The sequence below is a fragment of the Diabrotica undecimpunctata genome, chromosome 7 (genome assembly GCF_040954645.1).
Source record: "Diabrotica undecimpunctata isolate CICGRU chromosome 7, icDiaUnde3, whole genome shotgun sequence".
Lineage (NCBI taxonomy): Eukaryota > Metazoa > Arthropoda > Insecta > Coleoptera > Chrysomelidae > Diabrotica > Diabrotica undecimpunctata.
Genome location: NC_092809.1, coordinates 61,167,879 through 61,185,704, shown reverse-complemented (window position 1 = coordinate 61,185,704; position 17,826 = coordinate 61,167,879). Strand labels below are relative to the sequence as shown.

At 34.9% G+C, this 17,826-nt stretch overlaps 1 protein-coding gene across 4 annotated transcripts in view; it reads right to left on the bottom strand.

The window, feature by feature from the left end:
* LOC140445418 (uncharacterized) overlaps positions 1-17,826 on the bottom strand; it is a 98,378-nt gene that overhangs the window by 41,099 nt on the left and 39,453 nt on the right. The window contains exons 6-10 of one of the 4 annotated variants that reach the window (XM_072537424.1): positions 15,157-15,283; positions 13,596-13,784; positions 13,373-13,508; positions 9,922-10,278; positions 3,727-4,020 (exon numbers count right to left, since the gene is read on the bottom strand). In XM_072537424.1, the coding sequence (XP_072393525.1) occupies positions 3,727-4,020; positions 9,922-10,278; positions 13,373-13,508; positions 13,596-13,784; positions 15,157-15,283 (1,103 nt within the window). The remainder of the gene's footprint in view (positions 1-3,726; positions 4,021-9,921; positions 10,279-13,372; positions 13,509-13,595; positions 13,785-15,156; positions 15,284-17,826) is intronic. The other 3 variants (XM_072537425.1, XM_072537426.1, XM_072537427.1) reach the window with 3 other exon arrangements.

The window sequence follows — 17,826 nt, the reverse complement described above, 5'->3', positions numbered from 1 at the left end:
TGGGGAAAAACAAAACCTTGGATGACAGTAGAACTTCTTGAACTTATGGAAAAACGAAGAAAACATAAGGGAAAACACCTGAATAAATACAAAGAAATTCAGAAAAACATCAGAAAGAAAATGTTGAAAGAGAAGAACTATCATTAGAAACCACAGAGGTAATCGGACCACCAATATTACGGGAAGAAGTCATCTATGCCATCAAAAACACAAAAGGGGGCAAAGCTATCGGACCAGATGATGTGCCCATCGAATTATTAAAAACTCATTGATGTAATGGTTGAACTCTTTAATCTAATATATCAGACTGCCACAATCCCCAGACAATGGCTGCAAATGTATCTTTGTGGAAATATCCAAAAAGTCAAGTGCAACATCCTACTAGATCACAGAAAAATAACTTGTGAGTCACACACTCAAAAACATTTTTGAAAATAATACACAGCAGAATTGTTAAGACTCTTGAATATGAAATTAGTAACACACAATTTGCCTTTAGAAATGGTATGGGCACAAAAGATGCTTTATTCGGCTTGAATTTGATAAGGTTCAACATAAAAAGCTTGTAGATATTTTAAAAAGCAAAAATATTGACAGTATTGATATAAAAATTACATCTAATCTATATCGGAATCAAACTGCCAAGGTAAGAGTTGACAACCAGAACACTCGAGATATTAAAATATGTAAAGAGAGGAGTCCGCCAGGATTTCGTGCTGTCACCACGACTCTACAGATGTCTACAGTGAAGTGGTATTTAAAGAAGCGTTCTCAGATTCAATAGAAGGTATATCTATCAATGGAGAATGACGGATAACAACAATGATTTACAGAACGTAATGCAACGACTTAATGAATGATGTCATGAATACGGAATTCATATTCAAGGATGAATTTGAAAAAAAAAAAACTAAATGCATGATCAGGACTAAATCAGCAGATGCAAACATCCAATTGATTGTTGAAGGTACTGAGATTGAGGGTGTGGATACCTACAAATACTTAGGAACATGGATAACATCAAATGTAGACCAAACCAAAGAAATTAAGACACTTAAATAGCATGTGCTTTATTCGTTAAACTTAAAAAGTTTCTTTGTTGTTAGGATGCAGTAGTGCTTAACTATTTAGAGCGGCAGTCAACAGGGTCCGCATAGCCATGATGATTGCCAACCTTCGACAGAAGAAAAATTCAATTCTCGATCGTTTCTTGTGCGCATGTTCCTTTTGTCTCCATTTTTAATCAAAATTTTATGCATGCTTTCCCGTATCAGCTATAGTCTGTATAAGATCTTAAACAATTTAGAAGACTGTAAAGCTTTGGCAGACAATTAAATAGTAGAAGAGCGTAAAAAACATTTAAAAAAATACGACAAAATAACAAAGAACAAAATCCGTATACTTTATAGATATAAGTACAGTAGACTCGCGATTATCCGAGTCTAGGTTATCCGAGGCAAAATTTTGCCTCGGTTTTACTTTTATAGTCGTACTTGTTGAATCACAATATCGAGTAATAAAAAAAAGGGTCGATGGTCACAAGTTATATCGGCAGCTGTTATATGTTAATCCATTAAAAATTGTGGATTATTGATAAGTAGACAATTGTGTGTAAGATATGCTTTAGGTCAATCTGATGTCGAGTCGGTATCCTCAGAAATTTGTCACCGCCTTATTTCCAGAAATTTCTGTGTCGTGTTTTGTCTACAACTTCCCGTTCCTTTCTATGTGGTCTATTGTTGTCAATCAGTGTGAATTGAACTACAGATTTGTTTGCTGTCGTTCAGATCGTCAAATTTAGTTACTGTACGGTAAAATGTTTCCTTTTAAGTACTGTTTTGTGTATTTATTCGAGTTTATTAGTTTCGGTTTCATAATTAATTTTTTATAAGTTGATTTTTGTGAGTGTAAGAGAGCATCTTTCTGCGAGAGCATCAATGTGAGTGGAAAGCGGAAGAGAGCAGTTGTATCTTTTGAAACAAAAGTGAATGCAATTAAGAGGTTGGACAAGGGTGAATCAATAAAGAAGGTTACTTCTTATTTAGGTGTCGGAGAAGTAACTGTTGGAGATTGAAAGCGTAAGCGGAATGAAATCGAACAGTGGGTCAACCGAAGTGTGAGAGGTAGTGAGAGTAGTGGATTGGCCAGGAAGACTATAAAGAAAGGGGACCATGAACAAACTTCTGAGGCGTTGTTCTTGCGGTTTTCACAAATGAGAGCTTCCATCGGAAACACTAGCTGCTAAAACTGCACCAGGTTACAAAAAAAGCAAAGAGAGAGTCACAATCATGATTCGCAACAATGCTTCTGGTTCATTAAAATTAAAAACTCTTTTCATTGGAAAATCCAGAAATCCAAGGCCATTCAAAAATGTCCAAATAAATGGCTTACCTACAATCTACAGCAACCAACGCAATGCATGGATGGACTGTAACACTTTTAAGGACTGATTTTTTAATGACTTCGTGCCAGTCATTGATGGCTACCTAATAAACAAAAATCTGTCCCGGGAAGCTTTGTTGTTGTTGGACAACGCACGATCCCACCCAGATGCGAGTGAATTGATTAGTGGTGACATACGAGCTGTGTTCCTTTCACCCAATGTGACGTCTCTCATCCAACCTCTAGAACAAGGCGTTATAGAAGCAATGAAGAGGAATTATCGGCGGAAGCTTCTTCAGGTACTGCTAACTAAGCTGGATGAAGGGCTGACTATAATTGAGGCATTGAAGAAGATCACGGCTAAAGATGTTTGCTATTGGATTGCATCTGCTTGGGCAAACACAAGACGTTCAAAATGAAACTGATGACTGTGAAGTTGATTCTATAGCCAACCTAGCCAATCAATTACCAGTAGAACAAATAATCGGAAACCAAGAAAGACATCATCGATTGGATGAATCTAGATGAAGAAATGGAACTGACAGACGATGCAATTGCCAATCTAGTTCTAAACGTCGCCCATGAAGAAGAAGAAGATACAGATGAGATAACTCAAAAGATTTTGTTCACGCCACTATCTATTTTAAGTTTATTTCATGAATTTTTTCCGATTCGGCAACATAGCAGCGTATGCAGATATTATGCCATATGTGAAGCCAGGAAGAGTCCCTAAAAACATTTCAAGATGACAGCACTCAAATACGGAACGGGATCGGTGATACAGCATTCAGAGCGAGCGGACATAATACTTATTAGCGTTTATATATTCATGTATTGTGTTACTTCAAATAAAGTCAGTTTTTCACACGGAGTTTGATTATTTACCAGCGGCACACGCGATGTGCAAATCAAGTCAGTCCAGATTTCTCATTCCGATGGATTGAAGTCCTTTGAAGCAGCTCTCGCATACATCGAGCAACAAGAAGAATCGACACCATTAGACGTCCTCCATTTTCAACGTTGGCGCAACATCGCCGCCTCAAAAAGAGGAATGAAATTGAAACAAAAATCAATCAAAGACATTTTTAAACAGTAACATTTATAAGGTAAATTTTTTTATCTTTTATACTACTTTTATATTAGTTTTTAGTTATTAAAATAAACACATTAATCGTTATTTACGTAGGTAGAAATTTTTCTATCAGTATAACCAATCTCAGTGTTAACCAAGTTTTTTCGGTATCCAAGGTAGTCACGGTCCCAATTACCTCGGATAAACCGCGAGTCTACTGTACTATATTTTCTAATTTTACAGATATTATAAGATAGTAAAGACCAACTTACGTATACCTTGCATGGCCTGTTGGGCCAAATGAACGTGTGGCCGTGAAGTGGATCTGGTATGAGTAGAAGTGGTCGGGTTTGTTTGAGTACTTCCACGTGCTTGAGAATTCTGCCCGCTGTTGGGGGTAGTTCCTTGTCCTGCTCCAGACTGCGCTTGACTTGATTCTGAAGATGTAGTAGCCGCGGTACTTGCTGTAGTAGTTGTTGCTATATTGCGATTCATTATCTGACCTGCCATTTGCATAAGAGAGTTCAACAATTCTGGAGGGGGTCCGTTTAACGCTCCTCTAAGTACTAAAATAATGATAGCTTTTACTTAATCTTAAACAATTTTAAATTAGATAAATAGTCAGCATTTTTATTCACAAAACATCAATACTAGACCCATACGTAAATAAGCAATTGCGAGTTAGGATTTGAACATTTCCAAAATATTAGTTAACGCTATAAGTATTCAGTTAAGCTTGCAACTCTTGCACCAAAACATGTTAATAAATATATGGTTGTTAAAAAATTAATTTACAATTTGGCAGGGATTTAAATAAATACGAAAAATTATACACATATGTCTTATCGACAATTTAATTGCATTTCCATAGGTATTCGACGATTAATATACTTGTATCATCTAAATATATTTTTATTTTGAAAATACTTCTCAGATCATCAAACTTGATTTATATAGCGTGTGCGAACATTTCGGCACAAATAATCATGATCCAAAAACATAAAATACCGACAAAACGAGTGTACCAACTTGTCTCATATCACCTGCTATTTCCCAAATTTTGATAAGTTTCTGTTAGAATGTCATACGCCACTTATTAGTAAGTTTTCAGTTTAAATCTCAAAATAAACATCCAATAATAGACAATTTCATAGAGTTATGACGTTATTTTACCACCCAGTATATTTTTTCATTTATCTTTCATATAAAGCCATCGAAAAAAATTGTTAATTAGAGTAGACATTGGAATAAACTTTCCTTCTTTTATATGGTTAGTTACTTCCACACAAGCAATTCATATTAAATAAAAATAAATATTACATAACCTTAATTGTATATACAATTATCTGATTTCTTTAAAACACAATTTTAAAGAAAATAAAATAGTCTAAAACACTTAAGTCTTTTTGGTTACTTTTGTAACATATATGAGAGTTATTTGTCAGTAATGTAATAAAATTCATAACAAGGTCATTCAAAGTCAAATTTTATTTGACTGTACGTTGTCTGTTTTAAGTATTTTCGAAGTTCTGAAACACAAAAATCCTGCACAATGAAATAAAAAAAGAAACTTATGAGATGAGTTTTGTGTTGTTGAGTCGATGGTGTTTAGAAGAATGTAGGAGAGGGGAAAGAGTGAGACGTTTTGTCTTTCTACATGCTGTACTGCCCAGAGAAAAGGTTCTTAATATGCGAGTTGTTGGGAACGGCTCTGCATTCAGCGTTTTTAGCTTTACAGTCTATTGACTTCGATAATGGAACTTTGGTTTGGGAATATACTAACTATTCTCTGCAAAAACAAACACTTTTTGTAAAATTTTCCACGAGTTTTCCAGATCGTGACTTTAATAATGTAATAAGTTAAAATTTTTATATTTCTTATGTTTAGAAAAACATATACAGTACATTCAACCAACTTACACCTCTAAATGATTAACGGAATTAACAGAAAACCTTTCGTTGTAGTAAAAGGCACGGTAAACTGCACTGATGTTCTCCATAATGTTTAACACTTTGCTAAATTTTAGGATAAAATAAATATGTGTCATTAACCCGTTGTTCATAGTTTTGTATATTTTGTTACATTTTTTTTATTAAATAGTATTCTTGCATAATGTTATTTAACGTAAATTTTTTTCATCTACTTGTTTAATATTTTTTTTCTGAAACAAATACTACCGGCTAAGGATAATTTATATTCAAAGTAGATATACAAAGTACTAAAATATCACTTTTAATTTATGTTAAAAAATACTTCGGAGTAAAGTAGAACATTTTGTCAATTTAGTGATGGTTAGATTGACCATAATATGTCTGTTAGGCCGCTAGTAGACTAGGCAACTGGTGGCGCCACCAAGTTGCTCCACTAGTGACTCAGTACGTCACGGGGCATTTAAGTAAATGCGACCTATTAGATTACGACAACTGGTTGCGCCACCAGAAATTGTTGTCGTTCTGGTGGCCGGGCTCGGCCACCAGACGAGTAACTAGATCTGGTGGCGCCACCGAGTTGGGGCATTATGTTATATGTACCCTATTAGACTAAAGCAACTGGTTGCGCCACCAATAGTTCATTTGTATATAATCGAATAATATTTTTCTATATCCAAGCAAGAAATCAAAAATATTGTATTTTAATTTGTGACTTGATAACTAGTTAGTTACTAGAAATAAAAAATATAAGTTATTTTTAACTAAAGTTGTGGATTATTGCCATTTAATATAGTAATTAATATAATAATATAAGTAATATTTATGTATGTATGTATTTAATATTTTTATATTAAATTATAAATAATTATATTTATAATATTATATAATAATTATATTTAGTATTAATAATTTTTAAATTTATAAAGTGTTGAAAATGAAAATCACTAAGTTCTCGGGCAGAACCGCGTTGAGAATTTATTGATCGACGTTTCGGTACCCATTTTGGAGCCATTTTCAAGAGTGATACGGTTCCGTACAAGTTCGGGGTCTCAATCTGCCTACTCCCCGCACTCGTTACGTACCAGTATTGTGTTCTGTATAAATACTATTAGTATTACCTAGATTACCTGCTTTGTTATTTTTCTTTGGTCAATTCTATTGATCCATATCGGTTTAGTTTCGTTTTTTGAATTTTTGATACTAGCCATACCTCTCTTAGGTCACCTTAGATTTGCTCTTTAGCGGAATGCCTATTGTTATATTGTTGACCCACGTTTCAGTTATTTTTTAGTAAACTACATTTTTAACATTAAAATATAAACATAGTTTTTATTTAGGATTAAAGAAAGCCGAGGAACCCTAGCACATTAAATTTTAAAACGTAAGCCACTACCATTTTTTCGTCAGCTGGAATACATTTCCTCATTTTTGTATCAATACCACGTATGTCATCTTTAATGTACTCCAAGAACTTAAAAAATGACGGTTCTAACGTGCAAAAATAAGAAAAAAATTTTACTTCGTCGGCACAAATTTCAGGAAATCGTAGTATATTAACTATATTAATGTAATGTATATAACGTATAATAACATATACATTATATGTATATGAATTTTCCGACTCCTTCTCACTCTCCCTTTCTTTTTTAATAAAAGGGCAAGAAGAAACAACGACTCGTTTGATATAATATTCTTAACTAAACAATATTAACTATTCACTACTAAACGTATTAATTTTTGCTGGTGGCAATTATCGGCCACCAGTTGTCCATAATTTTTTGTGCGTTAATTTGGTGGCGCCACTAGTTGCGCCACCAGTTACCTAGTCTTATACCAGCCTTACAGTGTACCGTTTTTGAGACGTCTGCGGTTAAGGGTAAAAGTTAGGGTTTTGGTAAATATATTTAACTTTTTATTTTCAAATAAAAATATTTGTACTAAAAATAAAATAATTGTGGAAACATTTTAATTTGTTTATGTACGGTTTCCAACCATTTCTAAACTTTTTATCAAACATAATTAAATTACAATCGGCATTCCTAATGATCATTAGGCTAATTTGCTTAATGTATTTAGGATCTTTGTAAGCGGTTATATTATATTTTACCTCTCAAGCACAACAGTTAGAAAGTTTCTGTCATATTGATCTAAACTCAGTATATTGTAATTCAAACGTGTAGTTTCAAGTGACCATCATGCCTAGGCGTAAGTTGGATATTGATGAATTAATTGCAAATGTGCATAAATACTTTACCATGGAAAGAGACAATGGTGGACCTTTGAAGTCATTATTATGTATAAATCAACGCGTTTGTGACGCACTCGGGATAAGTGAAAGTACGCTAAAAACTGTAAGAAGGCTGTCAGAGATTCTCAAGATCTTACTGTAACTGAGTATCACGAAGACAAGAAAACAACACGTAAACATTCTAGGAGCATTGACTTACCTGATGGAGAAAAATTTGAAATTCGCAATATTTTGTATCAAATGCGTGAAAACAATCAACATGTCAGTTTAGATACTTTACTTGCCAAAATAAGAGAAAAACAAGTTTCTGAAATTAAGAGGACTAGCCTTTGGATAGTGTTTGAGAGATTAGGATTTGAATTCAAAAAAGAAAATAATAGGTTACTTGTATGCGAAAGGATTAGTGTGGTGTGGTAAATTTTTGAGAGAATATACTTAAATCTGAAAATGCAACATTCGTATACTTAGATGAGACATGGATATTTACAAAAGGCGGAATTAAAAGAATTTGGCAAGACGACAACATAAAATCAATAAAACACACAGATAGCGGAGGCAAAAGACACAGCATTCTTCATGCAGCAGGGGAAAGAAGGCTTTATAGAAAAGGCAAATTTGATTTTTTCTTCAAAATCTGCTGATTACCATGAAAACATGAATGCAAATATGTTTGTTAAATGGCTTGAGGAGAAACTGTTACCTAGTCTGAGTGAACCATCAGTTATAGTTTTACATAATGCACCTTATCATTCGGAGATTTTGGAGAAACAACCAAAACAGTGGAAGGTACAGAGCATAAAAAATTGGTTAGTTAAAAATAATATCAATTTTCCCGAATACGCCTTCAAATCAGAGTTACTGGAAATTTCGAAACGAAATGAAAAACCAACAGTTTATATAGTTGACCAAATTGTATCAAGTTATAGATATCAAGAACTACGGTTACCGCCGTATCACTGCCAGTTTAATCCCATCTAACACATCTGGAGTATATGTAAAACGTATTATGATAATCACGTTGGATGCAGTGGATACAGTGACGATGCAGTTAGGGAAATGTGACAAGAAACTCTTAAAACTGGAACTCGAAGATATTGAATCGTTTCTGTTTTTGTGTTGATAAATCATCATTAATAAAACCTATATAAAAGTAATACAGTACTTAATACCTCGAGTTACGCTACCCACTTGCACGAAACAGGACTTTTTGCGATTTTCAAATCTCGTCGATTTACGATTAAAGATTTTGATACAAAAATGAAATTTTCTGAATTAGAAAAGAAGTTTAATATGTTGAATCGACGGCAACAATTATAAAGGGTAAAGAAAAAATTCTCGAAGCTGTGTGAAAAATTCACAATCTTTAAATTCAACCATCGTTTCTAAAGGTCACGCTATTTATTGCCGAGATGGAAACAATATTTAAATTATGGTGCTATAATCAGATAAATGTGGAAAATTGTACTGTTGATTGAACACAGTATGCTCCCAAGCTAACCTGATTTTTGAGACATTGAAAAAGGATGCTGGAGAGATCGCTTAAGATAAAGAGTTTAAAACTAGTAATGGTTGATTCAGCCGATTCAAAAGTCGCTGTAATTGACATAGTTGTTCAGAGAAATTAAAAGTTATGATAAATGAATGTGGCAACACCAACCAAACAATATTCAATGTAGATGGGCTAAATCTGGCTTGCCTCTGATTTGGAAGTCTAATCGTAAAGCTTGGGTGACAGATTCGTTTTTTGAGGATTGGTTTAGTCATCATTTCATATTTGATGCCGAACGTTATTGTTAATCTAAACAAATTCGTTTTAAAGTGATGCTAATTATCGACAACGCATACACTCCCTCTGGGGGGTCAGGATATATATACATATATATATATATATATATATATATATATATATATATATATATATATATATATATATATATATATATATATATTTGTTTTTGAATCCCTCTTTGTCTCTATTCTTCCTGCTTCGTTTCTCCAGTAAGGTATATCTGGCTGTATATGATGTTCAAAATATTCATTGATATCTTAAAGTGTTATGTCACACAACTAAACGAGTGATAGTATGATTTGTACATTTTAAATTGAATTATTAGTAACTAAGAATAAATAAGTAACTGTTAATGTACAAAATACCAATCCAGTTAGAATATTCCTTGCAATAAGCACATACAAGCCACAAACAATGTTAATAATTAGGATGTAATAGGAAAGGAAAAGTGTTGATGTTGTTTTAATTTGAATTAGCAAGACATCGCACAACACTTACAATCATTTGCCTGATTAGAACCAACAAGCGCTGTCTCCAAAGAATCAATTGTAATACCTTCTGGAGTCACTTCCATGAAGAACTCTACGTTTGGATTGTTAAAGTTGTGACCGGCACCTTGTTGGCCTTCTGTATTATTAGCTGTTGTACCTGCACCAGTACCAGTATCCGAAGCCGTAGAGCTGGGAGTTTCATTGCCAGTGGAAGCACGTAGGTAGGTAAGTTCGAAAGTAGGTGCTGCGGTACTGTCGGATGTGCTATTCTGAGATCTAGGTTGAGTTGTTGAAGTTCGAACTTCAACGGGAATTGACTGGAGTCTCGTACCTGCGTTGGGCATAAATGGCATGCCTACCATACCTGATAGTAGAAACATACAGTGATGATTAAGCTTTAAACAATGATTAACATTAAATTTGAAAAACAGCATATTCGAATTTATTTCCAATACCGTTAGCAGTCTTGCGTTAAATAGAAAACAGATTCCGTTCAAATCCCATGTTCTGTACGGTTCGAACCTGATCATGAGTTTTTTGTAAAAAAAATTCTAATGTCCGTTGGGTCGATAATTACTTAAGGCGCCGCAGTCGTTTGAATATAATGGGCCTTTATAAAAGCAATTAACATGACCTAAAACTGGTACAGGATAGCAATTGTATAAAAACGAGACAGGTAAAGTACTGTCGAGCAGAGGGTGGAACTAAATTAGTGGAACTGTTTCAGTGGAAGACAGTTGAGGACACTTTACCTTTGGGGACGTCATAGCAGGAATAGTCACCATTCGAACAACCTATGATCAGTTCTGAAACAGGTCTTAAACAGCTTTGTCAACGCCAGAAAGTAATCAAATGGTTAGACTTGATGAGAACATATTCAAGACCTGTTCGAGACATATTCAAGACCTGTTTCAGACCTGATCATAGGTTACTCGAATGGTGATCAACACTGCTGTGACGGTAAGAGTCAATATGTTCAGAAGATGTTCTGAATTTAATTGAGGGACTAGTTTCCAAGGATATGGTGGAATTATACCGTATTTGCCTCACTACCACCTACTTTTCATGGGAAGATCAGATTTATGAACAGGTAGATGGAGTAGCAATGGGAAGCCCACTAAGCCCGGTCGTAGCCAACTTTTTCATGGAGCATCTAGAGAAGAGGGTAATGGAGTCATCATACAAACCAAGGGTATGGTTTAGATACGTCGATGACACTTTTGTGATTTGGGGTCACGGAGTAGAAAACCTAACGATTTCCTGTCTTATATAAACACACTACATCAAAATATTCAATTTACGATGGAAACAGAAAAAGATCAACAACTAGCGTTCCTAGATGTAATAGTAAATCGAAAGGAAGGTTACTTGGTACATAAAGTGTATCGAAAACCTACACACACGGACAGATACCTAAACAGCAACTCAAATCATCATCCAGGCCAAAAACAAGGTATCATCAAAACTCTGGCGGAGAGGGCGAAGATAATTTGTGAACCACAGCATCTGCAAAGTGAACTTCTTCATATTGGAAAAGCGCTCACCTACAATGGTTATACCAGAAAAGAAATACATAAAGCGATTAACAACGTTTCTAGAAGAAACAATGAAGAAACAGCATGTATAGGCAAAGCGTTCTTGCCCTATATATCGGGGGTAACAGACAGAATTGGGCGAATACTTAAAAAAGCCAATGTAAAGACCATTTTCAAGCCAACAAAGAAAATTAAGAACTAATTAAGATCGGTGAAGGACAAACGCGATCCGTTAGCAACGGCCGGAATATACCTAATACCATGCACATGTGGAATGGTATAAGTGGGAACCACAAAAATACACACAAACACAAGGATAAACGAACATAAAAGCCATTGTCGTTTAGGACATATCGACAAATCTGCCGTTGCCTAACACGCTTTGGGAAGCTGAGAACATTGGATACTTTTTGAAGAAACGCAGATGCTGGATAAAACATCACAGTACTACCCACGGTTATATCGGGAAGCGGTGGAAATATATAAGCATCCAAATAATTTTAATGGGGTAGAAGGACTAAGAATTAACAAAACATGTATACCGATATTAAAATCCACAAACACCCTTCCCTCACGAAAAAAGAAAAGCTACAAACGACGACACGCCCCCTCACGCCGAAATTAGTGGAGGGGAGGCGAATAGAAAATATAAATATGACCTCCGTAGTACAACGTGGCATCAGTTTCAGCTTACAAACGAAACAGTAGGGATAGTGCAAACATTCCTGACCACGGCGCAGTAAACAAAATTTGTTTTAGTCCCCATTTCCATGCGAAACACACTGTACTAGGCACTGTATAATTCCACTTACAATATAACCTTTCTGCCTTTACGTGAATTTTGACTCCTCCTTCGCGCAGCTCTATGATCAGGAGTGTTTGCACTATCTATAACATATCCAGAAGATGCCAACCTCTAGTGTTGGCGAAACGTCTAGAACTAATCTCAGAAGACAACGGCCTAACAGTCCGAAAAAACAGTTTAATAAGTATTGGTACATGGAATATCAGAACACTTTTTGTGACAGGTAAACTTGATAATGCCACAAAATAAATTCTGAGACTTAATATCGATATCACGAGAATTAGCGAAATCAAATGGTCAGATAGTGGCACTTGCAAGAAAAATGGAATATCATTTTACTATTCAGGAAACAGTGATGCGAACTATTAAAAACGGTGTAAGCTTTATTGTAAGTAAAAGTATTAAAAAGTCCATAGGAAATGTAGGAAATGTCGTGAATTCAGATATGAGTTATTTTTCTGCAAATAAATTCAAAACAAGTCAATATAAATATTATTTAGGTATATGTACCTACAGCTGATAAACAAGATAATGAAGCAGAACAGAATTAGATTTTGTATATTGTTTTCACCCATTTTACTACATAAAAATGTGAAATGCTTGAATTATCCATGTCTGTCCGTCCTTCCTTGCGTCTCTGTAAACACAACTCCTCCGTTATTAGAACAGATAGGTGTCGAATGAGAGCTTATAACTCTGGTATTAAAGAAAATTTGACCTCGGATTTCCGGTTCCATACTTGCAACCGGAAGTACTGTTTACCGGAAGTCGCCGAAATAGTGCAAGCGATGAACAAATGTATACTTCCGGTTAAAAAGTTGTAATCAGAAGTACCACATTATAGTCGCATAAATAATATATGTGATAAATCAATCGACGTGTATTGGAAAGCTTAAGAACTCAAATATTTAGTTCCGGTTTTAATACCAATTCCGGTTAAAAAGTTATTATCGGAAGTTTGGCAAATATGATTCAAAATTAGTGAAATCGTATATCAATCGACGCAAGGTTACACGAAAAGTTCAAATATGGACTTCCGGTTCTACTTGAAGTCACGTTGGGTGAAAACCTAGGACTTACGAAGTCCAATTGTTTGTTAGAAGAAATTATTTATTTACCTGGTTGAACTTGTATTGGTCTGGCATTTGGTACGCTGACAGGTGTGGCATGAAGAGTGTACGTCGGTGGTTCCGGAGGTGCCGAAGGGTCTGCGTTTGACGAAGAGTTGCGTTCAGCTGTCAAATTAATCTGTGCCTAAATTGGTAAATCGACCATTAGATTTTTTTATCAACTTTAAAATCGACACTGAAGTTAAATCAAAACGTTACTTTTTACACTTACCTCAACTTGTATAGGAATACCAGTTTGTAGTACGGCTGAGTGTTGTATGAGAATGGGACGACACAATAAAGGCCTTGGACGCGGAGTCCGTACTCTTATAATTAAATCACTGAGTGAATGATAGGCGTGGCCTAGTAAATGCATCACTTCTGAAACTCTATTAAGCATGTTCTGAGTTGCTCTTACGTCCTAGAAATAAAAAACAAATATATTCGTGGATACAAATGCACGTTTAATATTAGGAATAGTATACCTACTCCTGGACAAAATTATCACACCACTGCTTAATTTGGCGATAAATGATAAATACAAAGAAATAACAGTAATAAAATTAGTTTAGATTTACTGGAACGATAATCATAAGTTGTACATTTTATTGATTTTGTTTTTTGGCTCAAATTTCTTCAGTTATTTTTGTTTTTCATTTTTGTTAAGTTTACTTTAAGCAAAAATTTTACCAGTACTTCGTATAGTTAAAATTTTTACGCAGTTTCAAACTATAAACCTTTTTTCTATTGGGCATAGGTAGACTGAGAAATCTAAATGAAAATAAAGCTGTCTAGGCAATTATTTTTGTTGGAGAGGGTCGAAGCTACCGTTACGTGGCCTGTGTTTTGGGCGTGCATAACACAACGATTTCTTTGTACCTCAATGTTCTAAGAACCAGAACTTCTACAAGCCGTAACGTAAATAATTTGATTAGAAGAGTAAGAAATGGCATTTCTCATCGTACGGTTAGATGTTTTAACAAATCAAATTTAAATAACAGGAAGCCCACCATCGTACCTCTTCTCCTCAAATATCAGCGTATTATTCGTTTAGGATTTTCTAGAAAGTATTAAGGATGGAATATACACGATTGGAATTGCGATTTGTTTATAGACAAGACGAGAATTAGATCTAGATCTGGACCCACCTGAGCGTGGCTCATCAAAAAGCTACGTGCGATCACGTTGAAACTTGTTAAACTAATTTTTAACGGTCGACATCGAAGTGTAAAGTATACAAGTTCCTTTCTTTTATCGGGAACAGGGAATTTGAAACAATTCCTTTGTTATAAAAATAAATGATTGTTTATTAACACACGCACGACTAATCTGATGAGTAGACAGACATATGGAACAGACAAGACAAGTTGGCAACACTGACACTGAATAATGCATTCACTATACCGACTTTACCTATGCGCAAGCGTAACCACAACATTCGAGTTAGCCCATCTAACGAGTATCGGTTAAAATCTTGAACCTACTACTGAAAAACTGATTTAGCATAAATATTTCGATGACCGAAAATTAAATAGGTTAACCCACCACTGAAAAACCGGCCCTTAGACATTTATATAATTGTACCATAAAAATGGTATTATCTTATCTGTGAATACAGACACACTATCCTGACATACTAAGATATACACTACCGTAGAATATGTAATTGTTTCGCATTAAAATCTTTTTTATTAAACCATTATTTATGTCCAGTTTTTGTTTCATGATTTCGTCCATTAAGTTTGATGTTAAAAGATGAAGAAAAAAGGATAAATGTCAACAAAATAACTTACATCTCCTGTAACTTCTGGGTCATCCCTAATGAACTGCTGGTATCTTTCCAAAAAGGGAACGAATCTACTTTGTATCTGTGTCAACATAGTCAGAAGTTCACTCAGTTCTCCAATTCTGGAGGAGTTTCTATAAAAATATAAATAAAATAATTACTTTTCTAATCCTAATTCTAATAAATAATATTAACAATAAATTAATAAAGAATTTAAAATTCTACATATACAGGGGTGTCCCTTTAAGAATGAGGCATAAAATCTTTTACTTTTTAACACATTCTGAATATGTCATGTATTCTCAATGTTCTAGCACCTAGGGACTTGGACTAGGGTGGTGGAAAGAAAATTGCAACAGAGGTTAGGGAGAAGAAAAATGTGAGAGGTGTAAAAGAGAGAAAGGATACATATAAGATAGCAGAGAGTGAAGCAAAGCGCGATGTGGCTACTGCTACGGAAAGATCGTCTGCAAAGCTGTAGGAAGAGATGGAAACACTCGATGGGATGAACAGGTTATACAGCATCGCTAAAGTAATGAAATCATCAAAGGACTTGACTCACGTGCGACAGATTAAGAGTGAGGATGAAAGGGCGTTAAGATCCAATGTTGAAATAAAAAGATGGTATAAGTGCTTTAGAAAGTTGCTAAATGGGGAACACCAGAGGAGGGACAGAGTATGTGGGACTTCAAACGAGAATGTAATACCGGGGATAACAAGAGATGAGGTTACCGAGGATTTAAATAGGATGAAGAATGAAAGACAGTAAGACCTGATGGAATACCTGTGCAGGTTTGGAAGGCTCTAGGGAAGGAGAGGGTTAATATGTTGTAGCAAATGATAAGTAGAATATATGAGGAAGAAAGGATGCCCAATGCATGGAGGGAGAGTAAAGATAAAGGGGTCATTCAGGACTCTAAGAACTAAAGAAGGATAAAATTAATGTAGCACACAATGAAAATTTGAGAAAGAACTGTACAGCGAAGGTTAACGAGAGAGACATCAATAGGAGAAGAACAGTTTGGGTTTATGGCAGTAAGGAGGACAACGGATCTTTAAGACAGTTGATAGAGAAATACGTCGAGAAGAAAAGAGAGCTTATACATTTAATACATTTGGTATTTATGGCTTGAAAACACGTACGACACAGTTTCTAGACAAGAACTATGGAGATGTATGAGAGAGAAATGGGTTCATGAGAAGTATGTAAGGCTCGTGAAGGATATGTATGTGGGAGCATACACCAAAGTAAGGACTTGTGTCGGATTGACCGAAAGTTTTCCAGTAACGGTTGGTTTGGATTAAGGCTCTTCACTGCTTAATCTTGTTATGGATCTACTGACAGAGAAGGTAAGGGAGAGGGCTCCTTGGTCAATTTTTTTTTCGGACGATATTGTGTTAGTGGAAGAGAGCGACAAAAAGTTGGAGGATTGGAGAAGGGCTATCAGGAAGGACGAAGAGGTAGGACTTAAGGCCATCAGATCGTAAACAGAATATATGTGGTGGGGAGGAACAGGCATGGTTGGGGATATCGAAATGATCGAATTGCTTGGGGGAAAATAGGTTTCCCTTTCCTTCTTTTGTCGTGACTCATGAAAATTTTTTTAAGTAAGTTAAAAAATGATTATTTTTTAAACAGTCAACATTTAACTTTGGTATTTTTACTTACCTTTCAAGAACTAAAAATGGAGTTATGCCCCGAAAAACTTCTTTTTTTATAAAAACTTTCTATAGGCTTTTTTTATTTTATAGGTCGTAAAAAAATAAACAATGTGACAAACCGTAGCCCCTACGGCCTTGGACTGCTGGTGATGTTTTACCGCCACGAACATTGGTGCGGAGTGCAAACGATAAGTGTTTGTGCTATTTTTAGACAGAGATTATTATACACGAAATATAGTTTTTAAGGGTTATCGTTTGATCTCCAATAAATACGCCTGTGAAACCATAAAAATACCAGAGAAATAACTAAGTACATGTTTCTTCTTCTTAAAGTGCCCTTTCCTCAATGGAGGTTGGCTACTACAATTGCAAACTCTTCTCTATCTTCGGCTGTTCCTATTAACTGTTCAAACTTTAGCCCTGTCCATTGTCGGGTGTTTTTTAGCCACGATAGCCCTTTCTTTCCGTCCACTCTTTCCCTCGTACTTTACTTCCACTATTAGTTAAGCATATTGATACTTATTATTTCTCAGTATGTGGCTTAGGTACATGCTAAAACAAGTAAATTGTTTGAACTGTGTTTGAAGTTTGCTTATTTCATGGTTTTTTAATACTGTTAAGATAAATAGTAAAGTATTTATAAAAAATTAGTAGGTAAATATCCACGGGTCCCCTCCGATATAAACCTGTCTGGCTTCGATGGCGTTCGAGAAAGTTCATCCAGGGTCACCGACCGAATTCTAGGGAACTCCAGAACAACGGTTAATAAATATATATATAGAGGAATTTTCATTGTAAACGGGCAGAATGAAAAAAATAATTGTATCGCGTCGAGTTTGAATTGTAACGCGGAAATAAATTATATAAAGACTCTAATAAACTAAGTGTTAGAACATTTTATAATAAATAATGTTAATAAATTAGATTTATAAAAATAGTTCAATACCTTTAAATTTTCTCACGTCAAAATTGATATTTTTTGATAACCACTTGACAATAAATTATATATTGATAC